This window comes from Prionailurus viverrinus, chromosome B4 (assembly GCF_022837055.1).
Source record: "Prionailurus viverrinus isolate Anna chromosome B4, UM_Priviv_1.0, whole genome shotgun sequence".
Lineage (NCBI taxonomy): Eukaryota > Metazoa > Chordata > Mammalia > Carnivora > Felidae > Prionailurus > Prionailurus viverrinus.
In genome coordinates, this window is record NC_062567.1 from 133507104 (window position 1) to 133533416 (window position 26313).

Below are 26313 nucleotides of genomic sequence, written 5' to 3' on the forward strand. Positions count from 1 at the left end.
CCCCACTTCGCCCACTCACTCCACGCCCCGCGCACTGCTAGGCGCCGCGTGTGGTCACCCTCCCGGCCGAGCAGGACGGCTCAGGGGACAGGCAGGCGGCACGGTGAGGAGAAAGAGACAAGCTTCCCCTTCTTTTCCTTTTTAGCCAAGCCGTGTGACCCCGAAGAGGCCAAAAGTGACGGCTTGGTGAGCCGAATAGTTCCTAGCCTCAACCTGACAAAGGAGGCCACCTTAGTTCTGCAAAGAGAACTGAGGGGAAGTATTGAAAAAAAAATTTTTTTTTTTACGTTTATTTATTATCAAGAGACAGAGCGAGACAGAGCATGAGCAGGAAAGGGGCAGAGAGAGGGAGACACAGAATGTGAAGCAGGCTCCAGGCTCCGAGCTGTCGGCACTGAGCCCGACGCGGGGCTCGAACCCACGAACCGTGAGATCACGACCTGAGCCAAAGCTGGACGCTTAACCGACTGAGCCACCCAGGTGCCCCTGAGTGGAAATATTAAATATACAGCATTTTCTTACACGTTTTCATTTATAAAACTCAAAATTGCTGGGAAGCATTTCATTTTTACACTTATCTTCCAGAAGCTTCCCTTCCTATTCGGTTTCTCCACTTTAACTCATGAGGACATTTGAAACCCTGTCTCGGGGCGCCTGGGTGGCTCAGTCGATTGAGCGTCCGACTCTTGATTTCAGCTCAGGTCGCGATCTCACGGTTCAGGGGTTTGAGCCCACATCGGGCTCTGTGCTGACAGTGCGGAGTGTGCTTGGGGTTCCCTCTTTCCACTCCTGTCCTGCTGGTGCTCTCTCTCAAAATAAATAAACTTAAAAAAGAAAAAAATAAAACCCTGCTTCTGTGGAGCTCGCCCACTGTCCCTGCTCTTGTGACCCTGGAGGCCACGAGCCGTGGGGATGCCCCGGGGAACAGAGGGTTCCACCTCTAGGATTAAGTCCCCTTCGCGGGCCTTCAGGCTGTTCAACATGCCAGCAGCCCAGTGTCAAAGGGCTAACTGGCTAGAAGTCGCTTAGGAGAAGGGTACGACACTGGAAAAGCCGTCCCCAAGGACTCTGAGAAATGAATTAAAGGTAGCGTCCTGTCGGGCCCAAATGACTCGCTAAGTGAGGGAGCGGCGTATCTGCTTCCCAAATTGTCTCGTGCTGCCCGTGGCACTGATGCCCTTTGGCTAAACCGAGCTCCTCTTGGACATGAGAAGGCCGTGTGCTGGTCGCCGCAGCCACATGCACTGAGCGCGTCCTTCCCGGGTCCTAGGTCATCCGCTCTGTGTCCACCTCCCAGTCTGGCCGTGCGTGCCTTCAGGGCGGCACAGCCTGGGCCTCCGCGGCTGCCCCGCACGGGGCCTGGCTTTTCCCTCCACAGGCCCGGAGCCCGGGGCAGGGCCCGGCCGGGCACAGGGGCGCAGGCTGCCCTGGGGGGCGGGTGTCACGCGGAGCAGGTATACGTGCGGGAGCAGGGAGGAGTCCTCCGCCGGCCCGCGGGCACCACGCGAGGTGAGCACCCACCCGGCCCCCGGCAACGCCCCCCAGCCTTCCCAGCGCCCCGGCCATGGCAAGAGCGGCACCTACTTTTGCAGTGCGTGACGTTGGTGGAGCCGTCGAAGTCGGTGCTGGTGTTGCCCGGGCAGGCGATGCAGTGGTTCTGGCCGAACTCAGGCTGGTAGGTGCCCACGGGGCAGCGGATGCACCGGTGGGTGGTGGTGTTGTAGTGGTGGCCGGGGGAGCAGTGCACTGTGGGGCGGGGACGCCGGTGGGCAAGGGCAGGGCGCGTTCTCGCCGGGGCCTCCTGCCCTCGAGGCCTGTCTCGGCACAGAGTTCGAGGCCCTCCTCCACCACCCAGGCACCCCCCACCACGTGCGCCCAGTCCCGACCCTGCCCACAGCCGTGCGTGTGTTCGGGGGCAGTAAATGGGACACGAGACGCTGTGAGACCGGGCGTGGGGTGGCTCCAGAGGTGCAGGGATTTTGAGTGGAGACTCGAGTCGTGCGCAGCTGGCCGGGAGGCTCTCTGCGGGGAGGAAGCGGCAAAGCGCGGGCCCGGGGTGGGCTGCACGGCTGCCGGGTGTGGCCAGAGGGGAGGTCAGAGGCCACGGGGACGAGCTCCCGGGCCCAGGGGTCATGCTAGGCTTTGCTCTGAGTGAGGGCACCCGGGGCCCCGGCATGTTCCCGGCGGCTGCTCTGGGGGGAGGGGTGGCAGGACAGGCGGCAGGGGCCTGGCTCAGGGGTGGCAGTGGGGTGGCGAGAAGTCATCGGTCAGAGGAGCTGGCAGGGGCTGCGCACAGACTGGGCGTGAGGTCAGAGGCAGAGCACTCGGGGGCTCTGGCCACGTGGGGTGACAGGTGCTTGCTGGACATGTCCGGGGCCGTCCCCTGGCAGGAGGGTGCAGCATCGAGTTTGGGACAGAGGCTGGGCTGGGGACAGAAAGTGGGGTCACCGTGCAGACGCTCCTTCTGTCCAGACTCCGGAGTGAGTGCCCAGGCCGGGGACCCCGAGCGCGACCGGGCGGGGGGGTGGGTGAGGCTGAGGCGTGCCGGGGCCACCGGCACGTGGGAGGTGTGGGCTGGGAGTGGACTTGGCTCTGGCCTTGAGGGGAGCGGTGACCGGGGGGCAGCGGGGCAACAGACTGACTAGTGGGGTTCAGGAGAGGGCGCGCGAGAGAAATAGAGTCCACACACTTTTGCTACAAGGTTCCCAGTAAGGAAGAGAAATCCTGGCAGGAACTGGAGGGGGGTGGGGCTAGAGAGTTACGACTTTTCCTTCCAGAAAGGAGGCTTCAGAGCAGTCTGTCTGTTCCCAAGAACACGGGGGTCAGTGAGCAGGCAGAGTTGTCCCAAAGGCCTTGGCGGGCCAGAGCGTGTGGACGGGGAGGCGGGCTCATCAGGGACACGTGGTGACGTGGAGGGGAAGGTGTGGCTGGACCGCAGGGTCCCCACGGCCCAGGTGAGCTGAGATGCCCGACCTCGCCCCACCGTCCCTGCTGCCCCCGCATTTCTTCACCTCCCGCAACCTTCCTTCTAGCCAGGCTCAAGGCTCCGTCTACAGCCCCTGCGCCTCCTGCCCCTCCCATCTGAGACCCTCGGGCAGGCTTGTGTTGGGCCCCGTGTCCCTGTCCTAGCGTGCGGCACGGTGACAGTCACCAACGTCCGCTGCCTGACGGCTCCCGGCTCCTCCGCTGCCCTTGGAGGTCTGCCACCCAGGAAATGAGAGGGGTTGAGGGCAAACGTCCCCCAGCCGCCCAGCCCGCCTCACCTCTGGCCTCGCAGTCTTGGAAGGAGGCTGTGCCCTCGTGCTTGGTAAGTATCCCTCCTCCGCAGGGGAAGCAGCCCGTGCGCCCAGGCTCTGGCTGGTACGTGCCCACCGGGCAGGCTTGGCAGGGCCTGAAGCCATCCGGGGAGAAGAAGCCTGGGGAGCACTGACCTGGAAGTCAGAGATCATGGATCAGGCTGGCCGGAGGGGGCGCCTGGGTCCCGACCCTGCTCTCAGCCCTCCCCTGTCCTGGGGTAGGGCACTAAGGGGGTGGTGGGAGGGACCTGGCCCCAGTTTGGACGTTGCCAGTGGCTCAGGTGCTCTGGGACCTTGGCCGGGCCTGGCTTGACCCTTCCCACTGGCAAGAAGGGCTGCGGGTTAAAGAGCAGGTGGCCTTGCTGCTGAGCTGGGATGTGCGAGGTTGGAGGAGGTCACTTACATCAGAGGGGCTTCCCCCAGGGGAAGGACCACACTGTGCCCTCGCGAGAGGAACGGGGGCTCCAGGCTGGCACACCTTGTCTGTCTGCAGGGCTGGGCCGAGCAGAGGGAGGGGGCTTGTGAGGTCCCCGAGGGCGCCGCTGGGACAACGGGAGGGGACCGCACATCCAGCGGGAAGTCGGATGTAGAGGGCGCTCCAGCACTGAGGGAGGGGTGGGTGGGGGGCCCTCTCAGTCCAGACCCTGAAATCCCTGTTCCTACCAGTGGCTACTCTCTGCTCTCAAACAGTCACCTTCCTGCCAAGAGCAGAGGCCATACTCCTAGAGGGCACAGCCGGCCAGCCTGCAGAGACTCAGGGCTGGGCTCTGATCTCTCCTGTACCCTAGAGAAGCCTGGCTGTGGTCTCCGCTGTCCTAAGGATCTCACTCATCCACCCTCGTGGGCACACCTTTCCCCACCTGTTCTCTTGGGTGGTCCCCACGATGGCCTGGGAAGGGAGGCTGATGGGTGGGGGGTATGAGCCCATTTCACAGATGTGGTCATGTGAGGTGTAAGTGGAAAAGCTCTTTGTAAACCAAACTGTGCTTGGTAAATCAAAAAAGGGCTTTCCAAACCATCTACAGGGCAAACTGTAAAGTTCTTTATAGAGTACAGTTCTTGCCGAGTATATGGGGCGCCCCGTAAAGCATTTCGACGATGAGGCAGTTCTCCACACAACGTAATGTGTTTTGTCAACCGTGAAGCGCTATGTGCCTCTGCGACGGTAACTTGACCTGTAAGTGACCGAGTATCTGTAAACTGTCAAATCCTTTCTGAACCGCACGCTGCAATTTTCAAGTGCGCTAAGTACAGCCCGTGCTCGCCGGCACACAGACGCTACGCGTCTGTGGCGTCCTTTGTGAGTGCAGCGACGTGGAAGTCATACCGGGCTCTGCGAATGGCAAAGAGCTTTACAGACTGTCACAAGGTACCAGGCCTTTGCTTTGGGGACCTCAGTGGAGACAGGAGGTACTCCCAGCACCCCCTCCCCATCCCAACCCCTCCCTCCTAGGGAGGCCCGCACTCGCCTCCACATTCGGACACGTTGCGGGCACCAGCTAGGCCGAGCCCGTCGCTGCTGGGGCATGGCGTGCAGCTGAGTTGGCCGTCCCCGTCCTGGTAGGTCCCTGGGGCGCAGGGCACACACTGGCCCGGCTCTCCGCTGAAGTGGGTGCCAGGCCCGCAGGCCACTGCAAAGGCAGAGTGGAGAGATCGCTGGTGGCAGAGGTGGGAGTGGTGGCTGGGTGGTCTCTCGGGCTCTGTCCTACCAGATAGGGTGCATCCCTCGTCCCTGGGGCTCAAAGGGCCCGGAGGAGCCCAGACCCATCTCAGGAGAGAAGGAGCAAGGCGGCAACCATCTGTGAAGGCCCTGGAGGCCTGACCCTGGTCTCGTGCCCCATCGTGGCTGCTCCGCTCAGGGTCCTGGGCAGACCCTTCCTCCTTGTCCTGCCCTTGGCCTGCGTACCAACTGCTTCCTGGGCATCCCTCATCCAAACCCAGCTCTCCTCCCTTCCCCTTTCCTTCCTCACGTGGCGGGGTTGCCATCTGAGGAGATAGGGGGTGGTGCAGAGGGCGTGGGGCGGGTGACAGAGGCAGGGGCAGGAAGGTCCGGTGGCTGAGGGTTGTCCAGGGATGGGGGGCTGAAGGGAGAGCCAGTGTGGTTGGCTGCATTGAGCAAACAAGCAAACCGGTGAGTAAGCAAACTGACTGAGCAAATAAGGAGAAAGGGAGTGAACATTTCTCTGGGGAAGATATTTAGAAAGAGAGAAGGTTAGAAAGAACCCTGAGAAACTGAACTGGAGGTTCAATGGAACGGGTGTGAACTCATGGTTTTATAAAACACACACACACGTGTGCACGTACGTGCACTCTGGTGTATACATCTGTATCTATGTAAATGTACACATATGCTAATGTACGTGTGTATTTGCACACATATAGAAACCTATGCTTTCTAGTTCCGTCCAGTGGGAGGGCCTAGAAGCAATGACGCTCCGGAAGCAATGAGTACCCCACCTTTGGCTTTTCCATATCCTCCTCCTCCTTTAGGGGTCCAGGGGCCCTGACCGATTCCAAAGGCTGGGTCAGGGAAAGTCCAGGTTTTGTGCCAGAGAATCCTCAGTGAGTGACAGAGGCATGGGGCACGTCCCAAGGACGTGGGAGCCAGCCTGACGGGGCACCTACTGGCTACAATGGGGATGATCCGACTACTGAGCTAAATAACGTTAGGAATGGATTACAACCCCTTGGGTAAAAGAAGAATCTCTAAGTCCGCACTGACATAAATACACAGCCACGCGGACACGCAGACAGACACATAAACGAGGGGGGAAGCAAAGCTCTTTCTTACGGGAGAACGCTGACTTATACACAGACAAGGGCCGGTAGGAATAGAGAATGCCGCCCGGTAACCACTGTAGAGGAGGCTGATCTGGCAGGAGTTGCCACCGGGTGCGACGGCTGGTGGCTGGCGGGATGTCTGATGGGGAGCAGGATGTTGGTGTAAACTCAGACTACATCCCCAGAAAAACCCTCGTCAGTTACATACAGAAGGAAAAGGGTGAATTAAGGTGGAGGCGCCAGCTGTGGGCGGGGTCAGTATCCAGTGCCTCCTGATGGGGGCGCTGAAGAGCAGGCGTCCAGCGTGAGTGGGGCTGGTCGCGGAAACGTGGGGCGCAGCCCGGTAGCACTTGGGGACAGCGGGGGCAGGAGGCGCAGGGAAAGAGCAAGGAACTGGTCCAGAATGAAGGAATCCGGGGAGACAGGACGCTAAGTGTGGAGGACAGGGGCGTTGTGGGAAGAGCGGGTGAAATGTAACGGGTGTGTGGCCCGGATGGTGGTGTAAGGGTCACACAAAGCACACGCCCCAGAGGGCGCGACACAGCACACGGGGGAATCGGGATGAGGAGAACGCGGAAGTCCCTTGTTCTGCCTGGCGATATTTCTGAACGTGTGAATGATTTCAGAATGAGCTATTAAAAATAAAAGAGCGACATCACGAAGGCCGTGGTCCTCCCTCCCTGTCCGCTCCTCCCTTCCCCCCACGCTCCTAAGCCCCGCCTCTCCTCCACCGGCTCCCCAATTCATCTCTGTGGCCCAGCCTAAGCTTCGCGGTCCAGATTCCTGGCTCCGACCGCCCATTCGACGTCTTCGCGAGGACGACTCGGATGCGTCTGAGCACAGGAGGACAGATAGAACACCCTCCACCAGCCCCTCCGCCCCAAGTTCCCCACGGTGCCCTCGAAGCCTCTCCCCTCCTCCCCCCGCACAGCTGCCCCCCCAGAGTGCACTCGCAATGCGCCTCATTCCTTCCTGGCCTGCTGCCAGCCCCCGATCTCCGTTCAAGGCTCTGCCGGCTCCCACTGGGCCTCCCCTCTCTGATCCTCCCACCGGGAAGCCTTCTCCTGATGAGAGAGTGGGTAAGGCTGCTCCCCTGCTTGGTCAGGTCACCTGTGGCCTGGGCCTGGGCCCCGGCTGGCTGCCCTGGCCGAGATCCCCCTGGGGGCCTGGCCTCGCCTGCTCCCTGCAGCTGGTGCCCCCTGAAGCTGGTGCCCCCTGAAGCTGGTGCTCCCCGCAGCTGGTGCTCCCCGCAGCTGGTGCCCCCTGAAGCCGGTGCTCCCTGCAGCAGGTGCCGCACTCTGGGCGGCCTCGGCCTCCTGTGCATCCTTGCTCTGCTGCTCCTCTGCCCTCAGCTCCTACGCGGCCTCCGCTGGGAAGCCTTCTCTAGCCACACGGACTTGTCCTCACGCCCCCCACCCCTTCACTGTGGCCGTGCCAGCCTGTGCTCTCCCTGTCCCACCCGTCCTCAGGATTATGGCGAGGGTCAGATGTACAAATGTCTGCCCGGCAAGAGCCTTGCCCAGGGGGCGGCACCAGGGGAACGTTCCTCAAACAACAGCCATGATGACGAGCACGACAGTGCTTCTCTCTGGCAGGCTTCTGCGTCCGACTGTCCCCTCCCGAGGCATCTGTTTACCCAGGCCACTCGTGGAAGGAAGGGCAGAGGGAGTTTGCCCAGTGGGCATCCCAGTGGCCACGGGCAGGGACGCACCGCATTTCCCGTCCTGTAGCACCTGGCCCGTGCTGCACGCCCCCGGGCCCTCCGGGGCCTTGGCCGGCCACTGGGCCATCGCGTACTCTGTGCCTGCGACCTGGATGGAGAACAGCTGTCGGCCGATGGACCTCCGCAGAGTCTTGATGGCGGCCTGTAAGCTCTGCTCCGCGCGCTTCCGCATGCAGTCGGCCTCGCAGGTGTCTGCAGGGGCGGGAGGGACGGTCACTCACAGCCCCTCGGGACTGCCTCTTCCCCAGCTGCCCCTCTGCCAGGCCTCTGCCGAGGGCACAGGCTCGCAGCGGCTGCAGGCCCCCTTGTTTCGTCCGCCTGACAGATGAGGAGACCGAGGAGGATCCGACAGGTAGGACCTTCCCCAGGCCGTCCAGCAGGCCTCCGCCACTGCGACGCGTCACCTCCCTAGGGCACGGCTCACGGACGGGCGCTCCTCCCTGCCACTCAAACAGCCTTGAGGCCGCCACTGTTCCCAGGATGACAGCCAGCTCTCTGGCCTTGAACCCAAGGCCCCTCGTGGTGGGGCCCCCGCCTGCCACGCCTGGCCCCCAGTCCTCTGACACCCACTGTGGACTCCACCTTCCGCCCTGCCCTCCTGAACACACTCTGTTCTCTCTGACCTCTGTGCCTTTGCCCGTTCCATTCCCTCTGCCCGAAGGCCATTGCCTGCCACCTTTTCCACTGGATCTTTGATTTCAAGCCCTGATTCACACGGCGCCTCTTCTGGGAGGACCTCCCGGGCTCCTCTCTCGGGGAGATGCCTCAGCTCTGTGCCCCCCACCCTGGGGGTCTCCCTTGGCACCGGGTAGTTTGTGTGCGCGTCGGCCTCCCCGTGGCTGGGGGTGCCGCCAGCGTGAGGACCTTGGTCTGGTCCCCTCTTTCCACGGTGCCCAGCGCTGGGCACACGCAGCACACGTCTGTTGACAGAGCTCAGAAAGCACGGACACGAAACTCAAGCCGGCAATGTAAGCCCCCTTCTGGAACATGGGAAAGACAGGCCAGTGGCTCAGTTGTTCCGGAAAGGCCACAGGCGTTAGGCCCTTCCTGGCCCCAGCGAGCGCATGGGGGACGGTTGGGAGAGGCCGTGTGGCCACCATGTGGGCCCCTGAGCCCCGTTCCTCTCACTGCCCTGGGCCTCCTCTCCCACCCTGGGCTACAGGCAGCCGTTTTAAGGACCCGGCGCCGACCCGCACCAGTCCCCCCATCTGCCTGGCTGGGCCTCTACGTCCAGGAGCCGTGGCTCGGGTGGGAGCCCGGACCCCGCCAGCCCCCCGCATCCTCTGTCCCCCCTCCGGCCTTCAGGAGCCTCACCCACCTGAGGCCTCGTCCGTCTTTGCCTCCACCTCGAACTCCGCCGTGATGTGGGTCACCTCCTTGGATGGGGACTTCCGGCCACGGCGCCTCTTCTTGGAGGAGTCACACTTGAAGTTCACAAAGGTCACGTGGCAGTTTTCTGGACAAAGAAGGGACCGCTGTGGCAAAGGTGGCACAGGGCAGGAAGCAGGGTCCTCCCGAGCCCCGCGCACAGATCGCCACCGGCGAGGCTCCCGCTTCGCCTAACGGCCTGCGGTGCGGATGGGGAAACTGAGGCTGGAGAAGGCCAGGCTGGCTCCAGGTTTCAGGCGGGGCTGGTGGCTGAGCCACGCCCCGCACCAGCCATTCTGAGTCTGTCAAACCGCTGCAGGCGGAGGCGCCTGGCGTACTCGCTTCGTGGAGCCGTGCCGCTCAGTTCCGTGGGGCCCGGCCCGGGTCGGGGCTGCTTGAGCGCCGGGCTCTGTTAGGTCTGGGAAGGAGTCCTAAGGCGTTCGGGAATCTTGGTGGAAACAGAGCTGGGATGCTTTTCGCCTGCACTCTTCTCGTCGGGCTTTCCCTACACTAACCCCTGACCCCCTGGGGTCAGAAGCCTGGAACGTCCTTCTTGGCCTCCCTCATTCAAGGATGAGCCACTGCCTGACTCCCATGAGGCCTTCTGGACACAATCAGGCTGCACTTGCCCTGGGGAAGCTCATCTAACCCACTCCAGGTGGGGCAGGGGCAACGGGCCCCGGGGATGCTGGGGGACCTGAATTTTCCACTCAAATGCCGGCCTTCTTCCCGAGGGACACCACCACTGTCTCTGGTGCTTCAGGCATGGCTCCTGGGACTCAGGGACTGTGATGGGGAGGACAAGGAGAGGCCCCCACACTTGAAGCCCAGCCCCACTGGCCGCTGGGCTCCCAGCTCCCAGGCACGGGGACCCCCGCCACCCCCGTGTGGGTCAGTGCCATGGCCGCCCACTCACCCAGCAGCGGCTGCCTCGGGGCCTCCTTTGGTGGCTCCTGGCTGTGGGCCCAGAGGCGGCACCTGGCATCTCGGATCTTGAAACGGGCCTTCTGCCTGATGGAGGCAGGCGCACCTGGGGAAAGCCCAGACCCCCCTGGTGGCGGCCTCTCCTGCAGGCAGGGAGGCGGTGGGGCCGCGGGCTACACAGGGGGCCGCCAGTGGGACAGATCCACGGGGAGCTGGGGCTGGGGAGCCTCCACTGCCTCATTTCTCTCCCCGCAAGGCCTGAAGGTGGGCGTGTGGACGGCGGGGTCAAACTCAAGCCAGGGGCCACCCAGCCAGAGGTCTCCTGTGGAGGAGGAGAGGGAGGCCTCCCGCCTCCTCCCCCATCAGCACGGCCGGGGCACGTGGCTCATGCTGTTGGGAAACGGGGCTAGAACAGAAAAGAGAGGGAAGCAACGAAGGGAAGCGGGGTTTGGAATAACACAGGTGCCCCAAACTGCTGATTCCTTTAAAGAGCCAACCGCAGCTGCTGGTACTGAAGAATCCTACAATCGCAGATACTTAGACTCACATCCTGTGTGTGTGAAATGCACACAGATGCCCCCATATCATTGAATTCAACATCCGGAATGGGAAAAGCTGCTGGAGACAACCTCCTGCATCTGCCGGGCTGCCCGGGACCTGGCTGGTGGGCCCCAAGGGGCGTGGGAGGGGGCTGTGGCGCCAGTACTGCCGGGACCTTGTGCTCACAGCACGCGTGAGTCACTTCACTGAAACGGAGCCTGAGACCCATAGGCTCCTAGCACCTCGGGGTCACTGGAGCCGCGGCCCAGAGCCTCCGAGCTGGAAGGGCCCTTCCCTCCGCGGCTTGCTGCCCCTGGGCTGGGACTCAGCCCGCAGACCAGTTGCTTGTAGGTCCCAGCACTGCTCTCAGCCCCCCAGGACCCTGGACCGTGCGGGGCAGGCCCCCGGCCAGGAAGCTCTTCCCCAGGCAGCGCCCCTCCCTCTCGCCCCAGTATGGTGCTGGACGCCAAGCCCAGGGCTCACCCGGGCACGGGCAGCACGGACAGGCCGAGGGTACCTGAGCAGCTGGGGCCAGCGCTGGAGCTGGTGCTGTTTCGCTTCTGTGGCGTCTTGCCCTGGAGACCCGGGACGCCGCAGCTCAGGCTGTAGCTGTTTTCCGAGTCTGCGGAGAGGCCGGTGGCCAGATGGACTTGGGTGCCCCCCACCTCCCCGCCAGGGGCCCCTGATCGTAGAGGTCTCAGAGAGATCGCTCTGGGTAAGTGGCTGGGCGGGAACGAGCCCGCCACACTTGTTGGGAGGGATGCCGTGCCCGCGGAGAACCAGCCAGCGGGCCGGGATCACTCGGCGATCAAGGCCGGGGGCGGGGTGGGGGGGGGTGGGTTCATTCCTAGTTTGGGCTCTTTCCTGGAGAACGGAAGGGAGCAGGGGCTGCACCTCAGGGAAGGAGCCCCCCACTCCCTCATCCCCTCCGGGGACGGCCTCAGGTTACCTGGCACGAAGAGTGAGTGGGCAGGGCAGAACAGGGAGCACCTCTCCACGCCGCCCACCCTGCTGCAGGACAGCTGGGCCCAGGTTGAGGCTTTGGCCCGGGAAAGGCACCTGCCGGTCTCTGAGGAGAGGGAAGACATAAGAGCAGGTCGGAGGGGGCCAGGGTGGAGGCTTTCTGGAGCCCCTGCCCCTGAACGTGGACCATCAGGGACTCCCACCACACCTCTGCCCCGTGGCCAGACCTCGGTGGGAAGGGGCTGGGGGATGGCAGGGTCCGTCCTCCCTCTGACCAGTCCAGGCCGTCTGTGGCAAGGGTCATGCCGCTGGCCTGGGCCGGAGGGCAGGGCTGGATTTTCTAGGGCAGGTGCCCGTGCCCCTCTGAGTAAGGGAAGAGCTGACAGTGGAACAGGCTTTGTGGCAGTGACTGACCTCGAAGCACGTGAGGTCGTGGTCACTGGGAGCCCCTCTCCGGGGCAGCCGCTGGACACGGCCATCAGGTATCTAAAGATGTCCCCCAAATTAAGCTCCCCAGAGTTTCTCATGTGATTTTTAATCTTTTGAGGATGACAAAAGTCCCCAGACTCCCAGGAGACTGACAGGTCTGCAGCCACGGTAAAATCGGAACAGATTTCGTGGACAACAAACTGGTCGGTGACCACTGGCTGAGATGAACACGCCTCTGGAAGCGTCGCACCCAGTGTCTGTCACCAGCGGTCGAGCTGCTCCAGCCAACAGGCTGAAACAGGGGACGTAGCCGGAAAAATAAGCTGAGAGGGGAAACTGCCCATCTGGATGGTCTCCGACATGTGGCTGAACATTTTCAAGGAGTCTTAGAAAGTAAATAATCTAGAAATGCAAACAAACCCCTGGCGCTCCAGGTAAAACCCCAAATAAATACAACACCAAAGAATCAAGAACCTTCAAATAAAACCCCCTGCAGAAGAACCGATGTTCACGCTGGTTAACACGCAGCGGGACAAGCATCGGCAAACTTCCAGGGGAGACGTCAGCCCCCAACCGTTCCCCGGACTGTCTCTAAATTCCTAAAGGGAACTGTCACTGACTCTGGCGAACAGCAACACCGCCTTCTTGTCCTCACGGGGGTCGCTCGTTGGGAGAGGCAGACCATCCTGGCCCCGAGCATCCTGTGTGCTCTTGCGGTGACGCTGGGGATGCAGAGTCCCCGGACAATTTCTCAGGGTCGTGTTTGCCTCCAGCAGCCTCAGGGATGAGGGAACATCTCCCCCCTGGAGAAGCAGCAGGCTCGCTCTGTTCCCTCCCTCGGCTGCGATGCAAGGTCTCTACCTGCACGGCGTCAAGGGCGCAGATGGGACTTGGGGTGGGCGAAGGGGAACCCACACGAATGTGCTAGGTTGCCGTGCTGTGTACAGAAGTCCTTCGTCTCTGGCCCAAGGGCTCCAGGACTTCCAGAACTTTCCTGGCGCCCTGAAGCAGCAGCAGCCTAGCTCACTAGCTGTATGTGGGCAGAATCTCTGACCCCACCACGTGCACCACTGAGACCACCATCACAGAATGCCAAAGCCCAGAGAAAAGCTTAAAGTCACCACCTAACAAGCAAGAGGGAAGGCAAACCGACCGGTGGTAAGTGGGGGGAAAAAAAAGAAAGAAAGAAAGAAAAAGTATCGTTAAAGTAAGGATGTCAGGTTGTGGGAGAACACGAAAGAAGTAGTAAGAGGCGGCTCTGAAAGTGGGTGAGAAGTTGCAGAAGGCGTGGCGGCCGTGACCTTGATTTGCTCTGGTTTACTGAATCAACCACTCAAGAAGTGAGACTCTGACAAGCCTCGGCTCTTTCCCAACTTCCAACCTGAGACCGCTCCTTGGGGGCCGTTATCAGAAGACAGCCCTCCCTTCTGTGGGTCAAAGCCCCTACCCAGGTAGTGGGGCAGGATCTCCTCCACAAATGGAACTGCCAGCTAAAAATATGCCTAAATATAATACACCTGAACAATACCTGTGAGGTTACTTTTACAAGTCCCTGAAAATTCTCCTACATAATTCAAATTATAGCTGATAGGAGCCTTAATATACCCGTATTACGTATGACTCACCAACAGGACCCCAGGGCGCCTGGGTGGCTCAGTTGGTTAGGTCTCTGACTTTGGCTCAGGTCACGACCTCGTGGTTCATGAGTTTGAGTCCTCTCTGCTGTCAGCATAGAGCCTGCTTCGTTCGGGTCCTCTGTCTCCCTCTCGCTACCCCTCCCTCTCTCAAAAGTTAATAAACATTAAAAAGATTTAAAAAACCAGGATCCCTGGGGCAAAGCTTCCACAACATCAGTAGAACAAATGGAACAGAGTCCAGGAAGAGTCCGGACTGAGTGTTCCCAGACTGCCACACGCATACATACTTTGGTATGAACACGCAAAAGTTAGGCCATGCTCTCAGGACGCAAGGTCAACAGCACGGCAAACATCCATGGCCAAGGCGTGTCCTCCCTGCCTCGGGGCAATGCCTTGGCTAAAGCAGTTGGAGCATCTTTAGGTCTTGTCCCAGAATCACCTTTAATCCAAGGGTACCACACGCAGTATGATCCGCACCGTGAACCGGGAGCACCCGGTATTTTTTCTGCTTGTCATTGAACTAATTATGGTATCTGGTTCCTTTATTCTTCTCATGTTACCCCTGAGCAACTCCTACCCCTTCCTGAGGAGGAAATTCATCTTTGGGTGTCTGTACTTCAGAAGCGTTCATATCCAGAACAGATCTTTTGGACATTCCAAGCCAAACCCTGACTTAATATCGTTTGTTGAAGGCACCTGTCTTAAAAAATGAAGAGATTTAAAAATTCATATGGAAATTCAAGGTAAGTTTAAGAACAGCCAGATCAATCGTGACCACAAAAGACTAAGTTGGAAGACTCTCACGTCATGATTTCAAAACTTACTAGAAAGCCACATTAATCAAGACAGTGGGCTACAGACATAAGACAGACAGATCAATGGGAAAGACAGTCCAGAACTAGACCCACACATTTACAGCCAATCGATTTCAAGAGGATGGCAAGGTCATTCAGTGGGGAAAAAGAATGGTCTCGACAACTGGCACGGCGACATCTGGATATCCAGACACAAAAGAATGACGCTGGATCCCTATCTCACACCGTACAAAAACTAATGCACCGTGGATCAAAGACCTAAGAGCTACAATGCTAAAGCTTTTTAGGAGAAAACAGGTGTAAATCTTTGGGATTTACGAAGATTGGATTATGCAGTGGTTTCTTAAAAATGACATCCAAATCACGAGTGGCCAAAGGAAACAAATAGGTAGATTGGACTTTATGAAAATTGTGCTTTATGAGCCTTTGTGCTTCAAAAGACACCACCAAGAGAATGAAAAGACAATTCACAGAATGGGGAAAATTCCTCGCTAATCCTATATCTGGTGAGAATATACGTAGATCATATGTAGATCTCTTACAACCGAATAATAAAGACAAACAGCACAGTTACAAAATGGGCAAGAGATCTGAATAGACATTTCTTGAAAGAGGATCTACAAACAGCCAACAAGCACACGAAAAGGTGCTCAACACCATCAGCCGTCAGGGAAATCCAAACCACAATGAGAAAGCGTTTCGCCCCCACGGGGATGGCTATAATCAAAAAGTCAGAAAATAACAACTGTGGGTGAGGATGTGGAGAAACTGGAACCTTACCCACTGCTGGTGGGTGTCAAATGGTGAAGCTTCTTTGGAAAACAGGCTGGCAGTCCCTCAAAAGTTAAAGCCAGCGTTACCGCACGACCCAGCCATTCTCCCCCTAGGCATATACACAAGGAAAGTGAAAACATATGCTCACACAGAAATGTGCACATGACTATTTACAGCAGTATTGTTCATAACGGCCCCAAACTGGAAATAGCCCGAATGCCCATCAACAGATGAATGGATAAATAAAATGCGGTATAACCATACAATGGACTATCACCGGGCAATAAAAAGGAACAAAGCAGTGACACAGGCTACAACATGGGTGAACCTTGAAAACATGAGGCTAAATGAAATAACAAGTCACAAGTCGCAAGAGGCCACATGGCACACGATTCCACTTATCAAGTGTCCAGAATTGGTGAATCCACAGAGACAAAAGTAGACGGTGGTTGCCTACGGCTGGGGGTTGACTGCTATGGGCACAGGGTTTCCTTTCGGGACAGTGATGAAGACGTTCTAAAATGGCCTGTGGCTGCACCGCCCTGTGATTCTCCTAAACACCGCTGAGCTGTGCGCTAAATGGGGGAATTGGATGGCATGGGAATGATATCTCAATAAAGCTGTCGATAAAAACAAAAAACGAAAGGAAGAGAGACAATACTAAGGCCGGATATACAAGAACGGTCCGGGCTGGAATCAAGCCCTTAAGGGACTCACGCTGGCTCTGGCGGCCAAGCCTGTGGCCCGCTCTAGGGCCTGCGGAATTGTTACCGATAAAGGGTGGATAGGTAAACAGATAGCTGTGGCGTTCGACTTAGCAGTGCTTTGGAAACAGAGAGGTTTCCTGCCCGTAACCGAAACGCGGAGGCCCACAGTACGAGGGATGAAAGTCAGAGGAAATGCTTCCGGGATCACCACGCTGAATGGGCTGCTCTGACCGTGATCCCTAGGCCAGGACTTCCGACAGTGCAGAGAGGCGCATCCGTGGAGAGGCGCGGGGATTCCAGCACAGGCACACGACGTTTGCCTGCCTGCTCTGGAGAGGGGCCAAGCGGGTCAGTGGTGTGGCAAGCTCTCTGAGGGTACCATCTGGCGAGCCAGGACGGCCCCCTGGAACCACCAGACGGCCTCATATGGACGTGTGCTAACGTTTTCTTCAAGATAGCTCGTCTCAGTAGGGACAAACCAACCGGCTGTGGTGGCAGACGACGTGGTGAGAAACTCTCCCAGGACAGCGCAGGACTGGAACCAAACCCTCGGGGACCCCTTGGGCATCCCCAAGTGGATTTTATGGGTTATACATGTGCGCTCATAATAACCACGTTTCCTTTCTGAGTGAACCAAAACAGTTGCTTGTTGGAAAAAGCCCCAGCACTCGTAGGAGCTAAAATATACTAGACCTTGTGTTCCTTATTTGGGACATTCCGACTCATTTATTTAGAAATACGCAGACAGCTTTTTACTGGGAGGGTTATTCGTAAATCACTCGGAAGCTTCACTGTCTTTTTACCCCGTATCTTTGGGGGAAAACAGAGGTGGATTTTTCAGAACTTACTACAAAGTTCACAACTGACAGCTCTTGAACTGGGTGGGGTTCCTGAGAAGCTCCAGAAGCTGGTTGCACACAAACCAGCGACACCCCAAGATGCTCGGGACAGGTCGCAGCGGTTACGAAGCTCTCGCCTAAGACCACTGGGATGAATTCTCCCTGATGCTTGCAACCACTGTTTTCCACACACTCCGTTACACGCCTTTGGGCTTCGTTCTTTGGGTCACGCTTTCCCACCTGATGCATTTGAGGTTGTACACTTTTGATTTACCCTATCACGCTTCCTTTGCCAATGATAACTGGCCTGGCTCCTGGCCTTGCTACTGACAGCCACCATCGTTAATTCTTGAGATCAGTCCTCCCAAACTATAGCTGGGGAAATGGATACCGAAAAGCAGGATAAAGTGAGTTACGCGTGCCGTGTTAATTACGCCCCTCTTTGTAGACCATACGGAGAAGAGAAGGAGGAAGCCCTTGCGCTGTGAGAGGTGGATTCTGCTATCTGGCAACATAACCGACTGGCTATCACAACCCAACACCCACAGACAGTATCCCTACAGCCCCCCGGAGGTGGAGCCCATCTCTTGTATGGGATCTGGCTCGTCGGCGCCACCCAGGACCGCAAGCTGACTGTTCTGCGGGGCTCTCGGACTGTCCCGAGTGAGTGGCTCTCCCCACCCCTCGGTGAACGCCGCCTTCTTGCGAATCATCTGAAGCTAGAGCACCCTTCCGAGAGACACCAACAGCACCTGGTGGAGCTGATCATGGAGGCCGTCGGTCCCACGCGTAGGAATCGGACAGCTCCAAGTGGTCATCGAAGACGTGCCCCTCGTGTTGGGTGACGATAACACAGTCACGGCATGGTGCGGGGGGGCAGGACGGACCAGTCTGTCTTCCTGGTGCAAGCCGTCGTGGGTAACAGGAAGACCCTGGATTTTCTTTTGGCCACCGTGGGGGCGTGTCACTGCCAGCCCTTCACTCTGAACCTGGACACGCAGCAGAGGTGCTGGGACAACCCCCATTGCGGTAATGAGGGAAAGCAACCTGAACGCCGAGGGTGGCCTCGGGGAGTTGGTGGAACCAGTTTTCTTGGTCAGCCCCGGGAACTCTTAGATCACGGGTCTGGAGGGCCTTCCGGCACCTTCTAACAAGGTTACGCTTGTTCGTGTCAGTCACCCCACATCTGGCGTCCAGAATGCTAACTGCTTCTACGTCGCCACCGTGGTCCTGGCAGATGACTTAAGGTACAGGAACGGGATAAGATCCCACGGACTGACAGTGACAGACAATCAGACCCCCGATGACCCTTTGTGGGGGGTCGGCGGCAGCGTGAGGACCTAGACAAGCCCCCGCGGCCTCTCCTGCAGCGCTGACGGAGGGCGGGGCGGCCGGAAGGGTGCTGAGAATAAAAGTGCCCCTTCCCCCTTCCCTAGGGAAAGCCTGCTGGCCCGCAGCTTTGGTAACAAGTAAATGCCAGGCCTGGCAGGACCCTAACCAGTCAGTAGACACGTCTCTGAAAGCCAATCCATGCGCGACAGCCCCGGGCTTGGAGATTCGGCCATCGGGTGGCAGATTCACTCAGCGATCAGTCTACCAAGGCTGGGGTCAGCCCATTCTACCACCCAATCCTTCGTCTCCAGCACAGCCCCTAACGGGCTCCCCCCTGCAACTCAGGACGAGACCAGCGGTCCGCTTTGCTCACCAAGACTGCCTGAACAGCACAGCATTCCTTACTTAAGCGAGCAACACATTCAGCCTTTCGGTATCAGATGCCGAGTGACGGTATCCGTTCTTTAACACGTTCACTCATTCGTTCAGCAAGTATTTACTGAGCGCTTTCAACTGCCAGGCTCTGTTCTAGGCGCTGGGGATTCAGCGGCGAACAAGACAGGAATATGTGCTCAGCCGCGTAAAGTGCGCATACGTCTGGCGGTGGGAAGCCCGATGACAGAAAAAGCAAAGTGGGGAGGCAGGGGGGCGGGAGGGGGGGCGGAGGTGCTCAGGGAAGGCCGCCCAGAGCAGACAGCTACAGGGGCGAGGAGCCTCCAGGCCAAGAGGGGAGCACGGGCACAGTCACGTCAGTTGGGGGGTCGAGGTCACTGAGGCTGGCATGGGGCGAATGAGGCTGAGGGCAGAAGGCCACCAGGCCAGGGTGTAGAAGCCTCTGGGCCACCCTAAGAACTCTGCTTTTGCTTCCGCTTGGAGAGGGGTCCTGGAGGGCTCTGAGCAGGGAGGGACACACCCTGAGTCAGGTTTAAAAGGCTCGCTCTGACTACCCCGGGCATGTTAGAGCACCGCGGGGCAGGGATCCGAGAGCCGTTTTGGGGCCGTGGTCCCAGCACCCAGAACAGGCCTGGTGCCTAGTGGGCAATCATGTGCTCATAAAACCAGAGAATGTGGGGAGTTGTCCAGAGTTCAGCCCAGAGCTGCCCCGTCTCCGGCGCAAGTCAGCGGAGGACACGGGAACCCCACACTCTCTGGGAGCCCACCTCCCTTCCTGTGCCGGACGCTGTGGGGCTGGTGGCCTGGGCAGGTGGCGGGGATGCCAAGGCCCAGGTGCTCTGGGCCCTGGTGCCGCTGCAGCCCGAGTAACCAGCCCCTCCCCTCTCCCAGCTTCCTGGGCAGGACAAGGGGGGGCCTCAAGCTGCACTCCCTGAGCCCCGGACCTTCACCTCGGTGACCCCCCCCCCCCCCACCCCCCCCGCAGGTCCGCTTCTGTGCCTTTGACACACCCTTCTGTGCCCTCTTCCGCAAGCCCTGCTTCCCAGGCGAGGTCGGCCCCGTGCCGCTCGCCCCGCCCTGACAGGCCCCTGCCCCTCCCGCCCAGGCCCCGGGTGGAAGCGGGGAAGCCAGCGCCCAGGCCCTCCTCGTGGGTCCCCACTCACCCACACAGTCCTTCCGGTTCCAGTGGAGCCGCCTCCCCGGGGGACAGACGCATTCGTAGCTGCCCTTGGTGTTGACGCAGCCCTGGTCGCAGCTCCCGTTGTTCACGCTGCACTCGTCCACGTCTGCAAGCGCAGGTGGGGGTGAGGGCGGGAGGCTGGCAGGGCAGGGCCACCCAGGACGAGAGGGCCGAGGATCCCGACCCCGACGACAGCCCGACACCGTCCTCGGATGCAGACGTGCGGCCGCACGCGTCACACGCGGGAGCGCGCACACACGCGGACGCTGGCCCACGTCCCTCCCCCCACCGGGGACCATAGCGGTTTGCTGAACTTGAGCGGCTGTGCCCAGACTGGGGGGGGAGGGCAGAGGCAGCACAAAATTAAAGTGCCAAGCAGGTCTCGTGGGGCCGGGTCGTGAGGCTTCTCTTACCAGGGCCGCTCCCTCCCGGGGCCTGGGCCCCAGTGTCAAGGAAGCCGCCTCCGAGGCCCTTCCTTCGCTGACCACCAAGGAACCAAGGCCCCCCGTGGAGATGGGGACGGGCTGGGCCACACTCACACTGGGGTGCCTGGCTCTGAGCATCTGGCCGGGATTTGGGCAGCGGCAGGCCCAGGGGAGCTAGTGCCAGGTTTTGGGGGGTCCCTCCAGAAGAATCTGCAGCCCACCCCAGGAGTCACCCCTGTGCCTGATCATGTCGCTGTCTGACCCCATCCCACCCGCAGAGCCGCCCAGCAGAGGGAGTGTGGTCACAGGAAATGAGGCCCCTAGGACCTCGGGGCCATTCTGATCTCTTCCCACCTTCACCTGCCGCCCTGTGCCTCTCCAAGTCCCATCGTCTATAGCTAAGCACATCTAGAACCTTCCCCTTCTCTGGACGCCCCCCCCCCCCCCTTCGCCCGAGCTCTGGAGCTCTGGCTCCCATGCCTGGAGTTGCCTCCCTATTGGTGCCCTGGGTTCCTCTCTCCCAAACGCGTGGCAGCTAGTTGCACGGACATGGCCATGTCACACCCCTACTCAAACCCTCCAACAGTCTCTCATCGCCCTGGGGGTAAAACCCAAGTCACCTCCAGGGCTCACCAAGCCTTGCCTCCTCCCTGCCTGCGTCTCCCACCACGTTCTCCTTCCCTCACGGGGCTCTACTGGCTGCTTCTTGGCCCCTCGCTGCTGCCTCGGTGACTTTGCACGTGCTGATCCTTCTGGCCTGCTTCCTTCACCTTGTGCCAGGCACCTCTCCTTTAGGGTCCCCCCACTGTCTCCACACGCCTCCCTTCTCTGTTGTCACCCTCTCCCGCTGGAATGAGCCATCCGTGGGATTCTCTGTGTGGCAGTCATCCCCGATCCGGACCGAGGTCCCCTGGAGCTGCCATCCGCAGGCCTGAGGCCACAGCCTGGCAGAGGCCGGCCCCCTTAGTGGACGCTTGCCGCTCCCTCCCCCATCCTCCACTCTGCTCCTGGCTGAGCCCCTCTGCTCACCAGCCCCCAGCCTTGCTTAGGTCCCCTCCCGGCCCTCCGGAGTCAAGGTCAGGGTTAGGGTGTGGGGCGCAGCGTGGGTGGCCGTGTGGCCAGGCGCGTGCCTCGGGGGGGAGGTGGCCCTGGCGGGCGGGCTGCAGACCTCCGCAGTGGGTTGTCCCGTAGAGTATGTAGCCGCGGTGACACAGGCACTGGAAGCTGCCCGGGGAGTTGATACAGATGTGGTCGCAGGTCCTCTCGAAGGAGCACTCGTCGATGTCTGTGTGGCCACAGGGAGACAAAGTCCAGGGAGGATGCCGACCAAAGTGTGTTTTCCTATTCACTTCAAGATGTCTCTTGAGACAGTAAGGAAAACAGCCCGAACAGAAGGGGGTATGCCACTCATGAGGGATAACAAGGTAGCCTTGACACTATGTGAAATTTGATCCTGAGCTTCCTGGTGGCCAGAGTAAAAAAGGCAAAAGGGTCACAGAGTGCTTGTCATCGGACAGGAAGGAAGAAATGAACCACATGCTCACAGGAGACAAGCCTGTCCTGGCCAAAAATTCTGAGGAAAATGGCTCTCGTGGGATAGCTGACGGGGCTCCTGAGGGCCAAACAGACACTGACCCACCTCTCCATGGGCACCGTTCACTCTTGGAGTACACTGAATGTGACCACACATATTGACGATATGGCCAATATGGTCGACAATTCCAGCACACGCGAGGAATCGCACTGTGGGTGCTCCAAGGAGGATATGATCCCTCCCTGCAGCAGAATCTGGCAAGATCTCCTGGTACTTGTGGCATTTGGGCTGGGCCTTGAAGGATGGGACTAACTTGGAAGTTAGGAATAGGAGTGGGGGAAGGGCACTCCATGCAGCGGCTGGGAGGGGGGAACGAGGCACCAGGGGACTATGTGGAACTCAGGGGGGTGGGGAGGGGTGTCTGAGGTCCCCATCCCAAGGGCCGGAGCGCCAGGCAAAGGAAGGCAGGCTCCTCCCTGCTGGAGCTGGGGAGCCCAGGCTGGTGCTGGAGCAGGGGTGGGAAGTGGCCGGAGCCCCAGGGCCTCAGAGAGGGGGGCCTGGTAGAGGGTGGAGGGGACTGGCTGGAACCCAGAGGCAGACGCCTCATCGCCTCCTCTCGGCAGCTGCCCACCTCTCTCGTGGGACGGCTGGGGGTACAAAGTCAAGGGCTCTCCCTGAGCCCTCCACAGACCTCGGCAAGGCAGATGGAGAAACTAAGTCCGAGCGTGGAGGAGCCTGGACAGGTGCTGTGCTCCCAACAGGCCTCACGCCCTGAGAGGAAGATAGAACCCGGAGATCCACCGAGGCATGAGGAGGCGGAGCCTGGGAGGGGACTTGCCGGGCTCAGGTCACATGATAGGCTGGCGACAAGCCAGCCCCGGCCCCTCCCTCATCAGCCTTCGTCCGTGCCCTTGGGAGAGCACAGCCCTCGCCCCTCATGGCAGCACGCTGCCCCAGGGCCAGCCTTGAGCCCCACTAACAGGCAGGAGATACAAGCCCTACGGCCCGACTCAGCGGTGTGCAGCCTGCCACAGAGGAAAGGACTGGTCTGCAAGAGTCACTGATGATGAAACTGAGCCACGTTCCTGCCACATAGGACACCCTGGCTACTCCCCCTGTACTTTCTCCCAAAGCCGGCCCCCGGGACACCCCTGTCTTCCCAATGACCTCATACAGTTCCACGGGGCTCCTGACGGCCCCCCAAACTCTCCTTGGGTGGGTTTACCTCCCTGGCTTCTCCAGGAAAATGCCTATTCACCACTGTCCCCTCCACCAGGAAGTCTTCCCCGACTACTCTCTCCACTGCCCATCCTCTGGGCTCTCCCTGCAGCCCGGAAGTCTCCTGGACTCGTGCTGGGCTGTGATGCTTGGCTTCTGCCCAGGCCTGTCATCACCCCATTGGCTCCTTGCAGGCACCCGGGAACCCTAAAGAAGGATTGCAGGAAAGTGTAATGTGCCCTGCCTTCCAGCAGGTGGTAGCATCGCACCTCCGAAGCCTCCGAAGGAGGCCTGGGGCCACAGGGATGCGGGGTGGAGCTTCTGAGGTCTGCCTGGACTCACTGTGACCCCCTTGCCCCCTTTCCCATCCCCAGGGGCATGTGCAGATGCCTCTCCGGGCCTCAGTTTCCCATCCATAAAGGGACAGGTTGGCCTGGGTGGTTTCTGAGGGTCCCCAGAGTCCTGAAGGACAGAGAAGGCGGGGGCGGGGGGGGCAGGTGCGCATGCTGGGAACGGGAAATCCACAGCTGCTCTCTCACAACAGCAGGGCTGATGAACCTGGCCCTGGGCCTCTGCTCCTAGGAGCCTGCATAAGCCCGAGGTGGGCGGGACAAGGACGGGGTGTCCCGGGGCGCACGGGAGGCTCACCTTGGCACGTCCGCTCATCGGTCAGCAGCTTGTAGCCCTTCCGGCAGCCACACTCGAAGCTGCCCACGGTGTTGCGGCAGAAGTGGTCACAGCCTCCGTTGTTGGCCAGGCACTCGTTGATGTCTGCGGGGACCAAGCAGGCGGGGCAAGGCGAGTGGGCTTGGCCACCAGGTGGGGGGACAGTTCGTCTCCGCTCCTGACTGCCGATGGCCCCCCATCTGAGCACGGCGAGCGAGGGGCCTGGCTCACAGCAGTGGGGGTCAGGAGGATGAGTCATCCCGCCTCCCTCAGACTGGGCATTCGTGGCATAGAAGGCAGAGGAGTGACGTGTGCTGTGCCCGGCAAGATGACAGGGACAGTGACGTCCACCGTGTCCTTCCACGTGCACATTTGGGGCGTCAGTGCGGCCTGGAGCAGGCTGGCTGCTTCCCGATGGCCGTGACTTGGGCGAGCTACTGCCCCTGGAGCCTTGGCTCCCCGGCTGTAAGACAAGGGTCCGAAGCACACCTTGGAAGGACACCATGAGGATTAAATGACAGTCCTGGGGGCTGGGGGCTGGTGCTTAGGGAGGGCTCAGTCAACAATTTGTAGCTTTAACGCCCCTGCTTTACTGATGGGAAATGGAGGCTTAGAAAGGTAACTGTGTTCAACGGGGGGGGGGGGGGGGGGGGGTGCTAACGTCCCCGGTTCTTGCCTGTTGGTCTAAGTGGATTCTTCACTCATCACTTAACCAGCTGTGGCTGTACCCTAAAGGTCACCGGGCCCAACCCCGTGCAATAAAGGGCCCTTCCCAAACATCCCTGCCAGTTGGCCTCTGCTTGCATACCTCTGGTGATGGAGGGCTTTCTCCTTCACAGCATGCCTGTTGGCTGATGCATCACCAGCTTCTCCCTCACTCCTGTGAGTTCCCTCCTGCCTCCCCTGCCCTGCTTCTCTGGGTTTTGCTCTCTGGACTCCAGGCCAGCCCGGCAGACTGTGTCATCAGAGACCTCGTCCCTGAGGTCTCTTCTTGGTCCAAAGTTCCTCTTGGGCCCTGACCCCAAGGCTCCCCATGCTGACATGACCCAGCAAGCTGTAACAGATGATTTTCAGAATGGTGTTTTCACCCTGATCGCAGGGGGTGAGAGGAAGTGATGGAAAACAGAAAGGACTTCTCTGTGTTGGCCAAAGGCCACATCTCTGCAGAGTGGCTGACTCAGACTCCGGCTATCGCTGAGCCTGTCCTGAATGTGAGGGCCCAGGTGCCCCTGCCCCATGAGCAAGGTCCATCTGCCCCCTTTGTGCCGAGCCCCATGGAGGAGACTCCGTCCCATCTCAGCGGCTCCAAATCTCAGATGGAGCCTCACTTCTTCTTCCTCAAACCAAACAAGCTGGACCTGACACGTGCAGAAAGTCCTACAGCAGTGCTCCCACAGAGTGCTCTCCGACAACAAGATAAAACCCAAGTGTGGCCCAGGACACTAGGAGAGGAGGCTTTTATAGACAGCAAGGCTGAGGGGCCAGGCCTGGGGCGGGGCGGGGGGCAGGCGGCTCAGTCGGTTAGGCGTCTGACTCTTGATTTCGGCTCAGGTCACGATGGCACGATTTGTGGGATCGAGCCCCACGATGGGGCTCCAAGCTAATAGCACAGCACCCGCTTGAGATTCTCTCTCCCTCTCTCTCTGCCCCTCCCCTGCTCTCATGTGCTCACACACATACTCTCTCTCTCAAAATAAATAACCTTAAAAAAAAAAAAAAAGACGGCAAGGCTGCAACCCTCCCACCCCCGGCAGGCAGTTCTCAGAGCCTCTGGGAGGAGACTGGCACAACACGGGGGCCCAGCGAGCCTGGCAGAGGCGGACCCCAGAGCTGCTTTTCTGGGGAGCCCCCGTGGGAACCGCCTCTGAGGAGCGCAGGACACCCAGTGGGCGTGCCCCTGCATCTCCTTGCCCTTGGTTGCCCCCCTCCCCATGCACCCCCACCCCAGACACCCATTCTGTTTGCAAAATCTGGTGACTCTGGCACAGGGAGGAGGCAGAGGAGGGGAACCGGAGGTGGTCCCCACTAAGTGAGGCCCGCGGTTCGGCCTGCCTGGCCCTGGCTCCTGCTGTGCCACCTCCTGGGTGACTTCACCCCTCTAAATACAGTAGGTGCCGTATATGTGCGCAGCGCGATGATCGCTCACAACAATCTCAGCTCTGGACAGCTCTGTACACGCCCGTGTTCCAGGAACAAAAATGCCCAAGGGTAAGGCTGCCCAGACCCCACAGTAGGTAGTCGGACCCTCTGGGGGGGGTCCCTGCATCTACTGGGTACAACCTCATGCTGGTGACCGGGCCAAGCGCTTTGTGGCAAGGCCTTGTGTGATCGTCAAAACGACCGGGGGACCAGATCCCCCGTTTTACGGGGGGGGGGGGTCACAGCTGCACGCAGGAGCCAGCTTGGAGCCCAGCTCCAGCTGTCTCCAAAGACGAGCCTTCTCCAGTGCACCGTGCTGGCCCTGCGGCCTCCAGAGAAAGCAGACATCAAGCCCAGTTGAGGGCGTGTCCAGGGCAGAGGCTTGGACATCTCGCTTGTCCTCTCCCCCCTGGGGATTATAGGAAGATGGGGAAATTTCTTCAAAAGATTTTTTTAATGTTTATTTATTTTCGAGAGAAAGAGTCAGACTGTGAGCAGGGGAGGGGCGGAGGGAGAGGGAGACAGAATCCGAAGCAGGCTGCAGGCTCTGAGCAAGCCGTCAGCACAGAGCCCGATGCGGGGCTCGAACCCACAGACTGTGAGATCGTGACCTGAGCCGAAGTCGATGCT

The 26313-nt window shown here is 59.8% G+C and overlaps 1 protein-coding gene across 4 annotated transcripts in view; it reads right to left on the reverse strand.

Annotated features, from left to right (window-relative positions):
• The window catches only part of SCUBE1 (signal peptide, CUB domain and EGF like domain containing 1), a 138911-nt gene that overhangs the window by 13203 nt on the left and 99395 nt on the right, over positions 1-26313 (reverse strand). For all 4 annotated transcript variants that reach the window (XR_007154162.1, XM_047868020.1, XM_047868021.1 and 1 more), the window contains 11 exons: positions 23527-23649; positions 21295-21411; positions 19685-19807; positions 11582-11701; positions 11150-11254; positions 10085-10198; positions 9119-9256; positions 7789-7992; positions 4766-4927; positions 3264-3431; positions 1585-1746 (listed from right to left, as the gene is read on the reverse strand). Coding sequence is in view for 3 of the 4 variants with exons in the window: in XM_047868020.1 (XP_047723976.1) it covers positions 1585-1746; positions 3264-3431; positions 4766-4927; positions 7789-7992; positions 9119-9256; positions 10085-10198; positions 11150-11254; positions 11582-11701; positions 19685-19807; positions 21295-21411; positions 23527-23649 (1536 nt within the window). In the remaining variant the exon portion in view is untranslated. The remainder of the gene's footprint in view (positions 1-1584; positions 1747-3263; positions 3432-4765; positions 4928-7788; positions 7993-9118; positions 9257-10084; positions 10199-11149; positions 11255-11581; positions 11702-19684; positions 19808-21294; positions 21412-23526; positions 23650-26313) is intronic.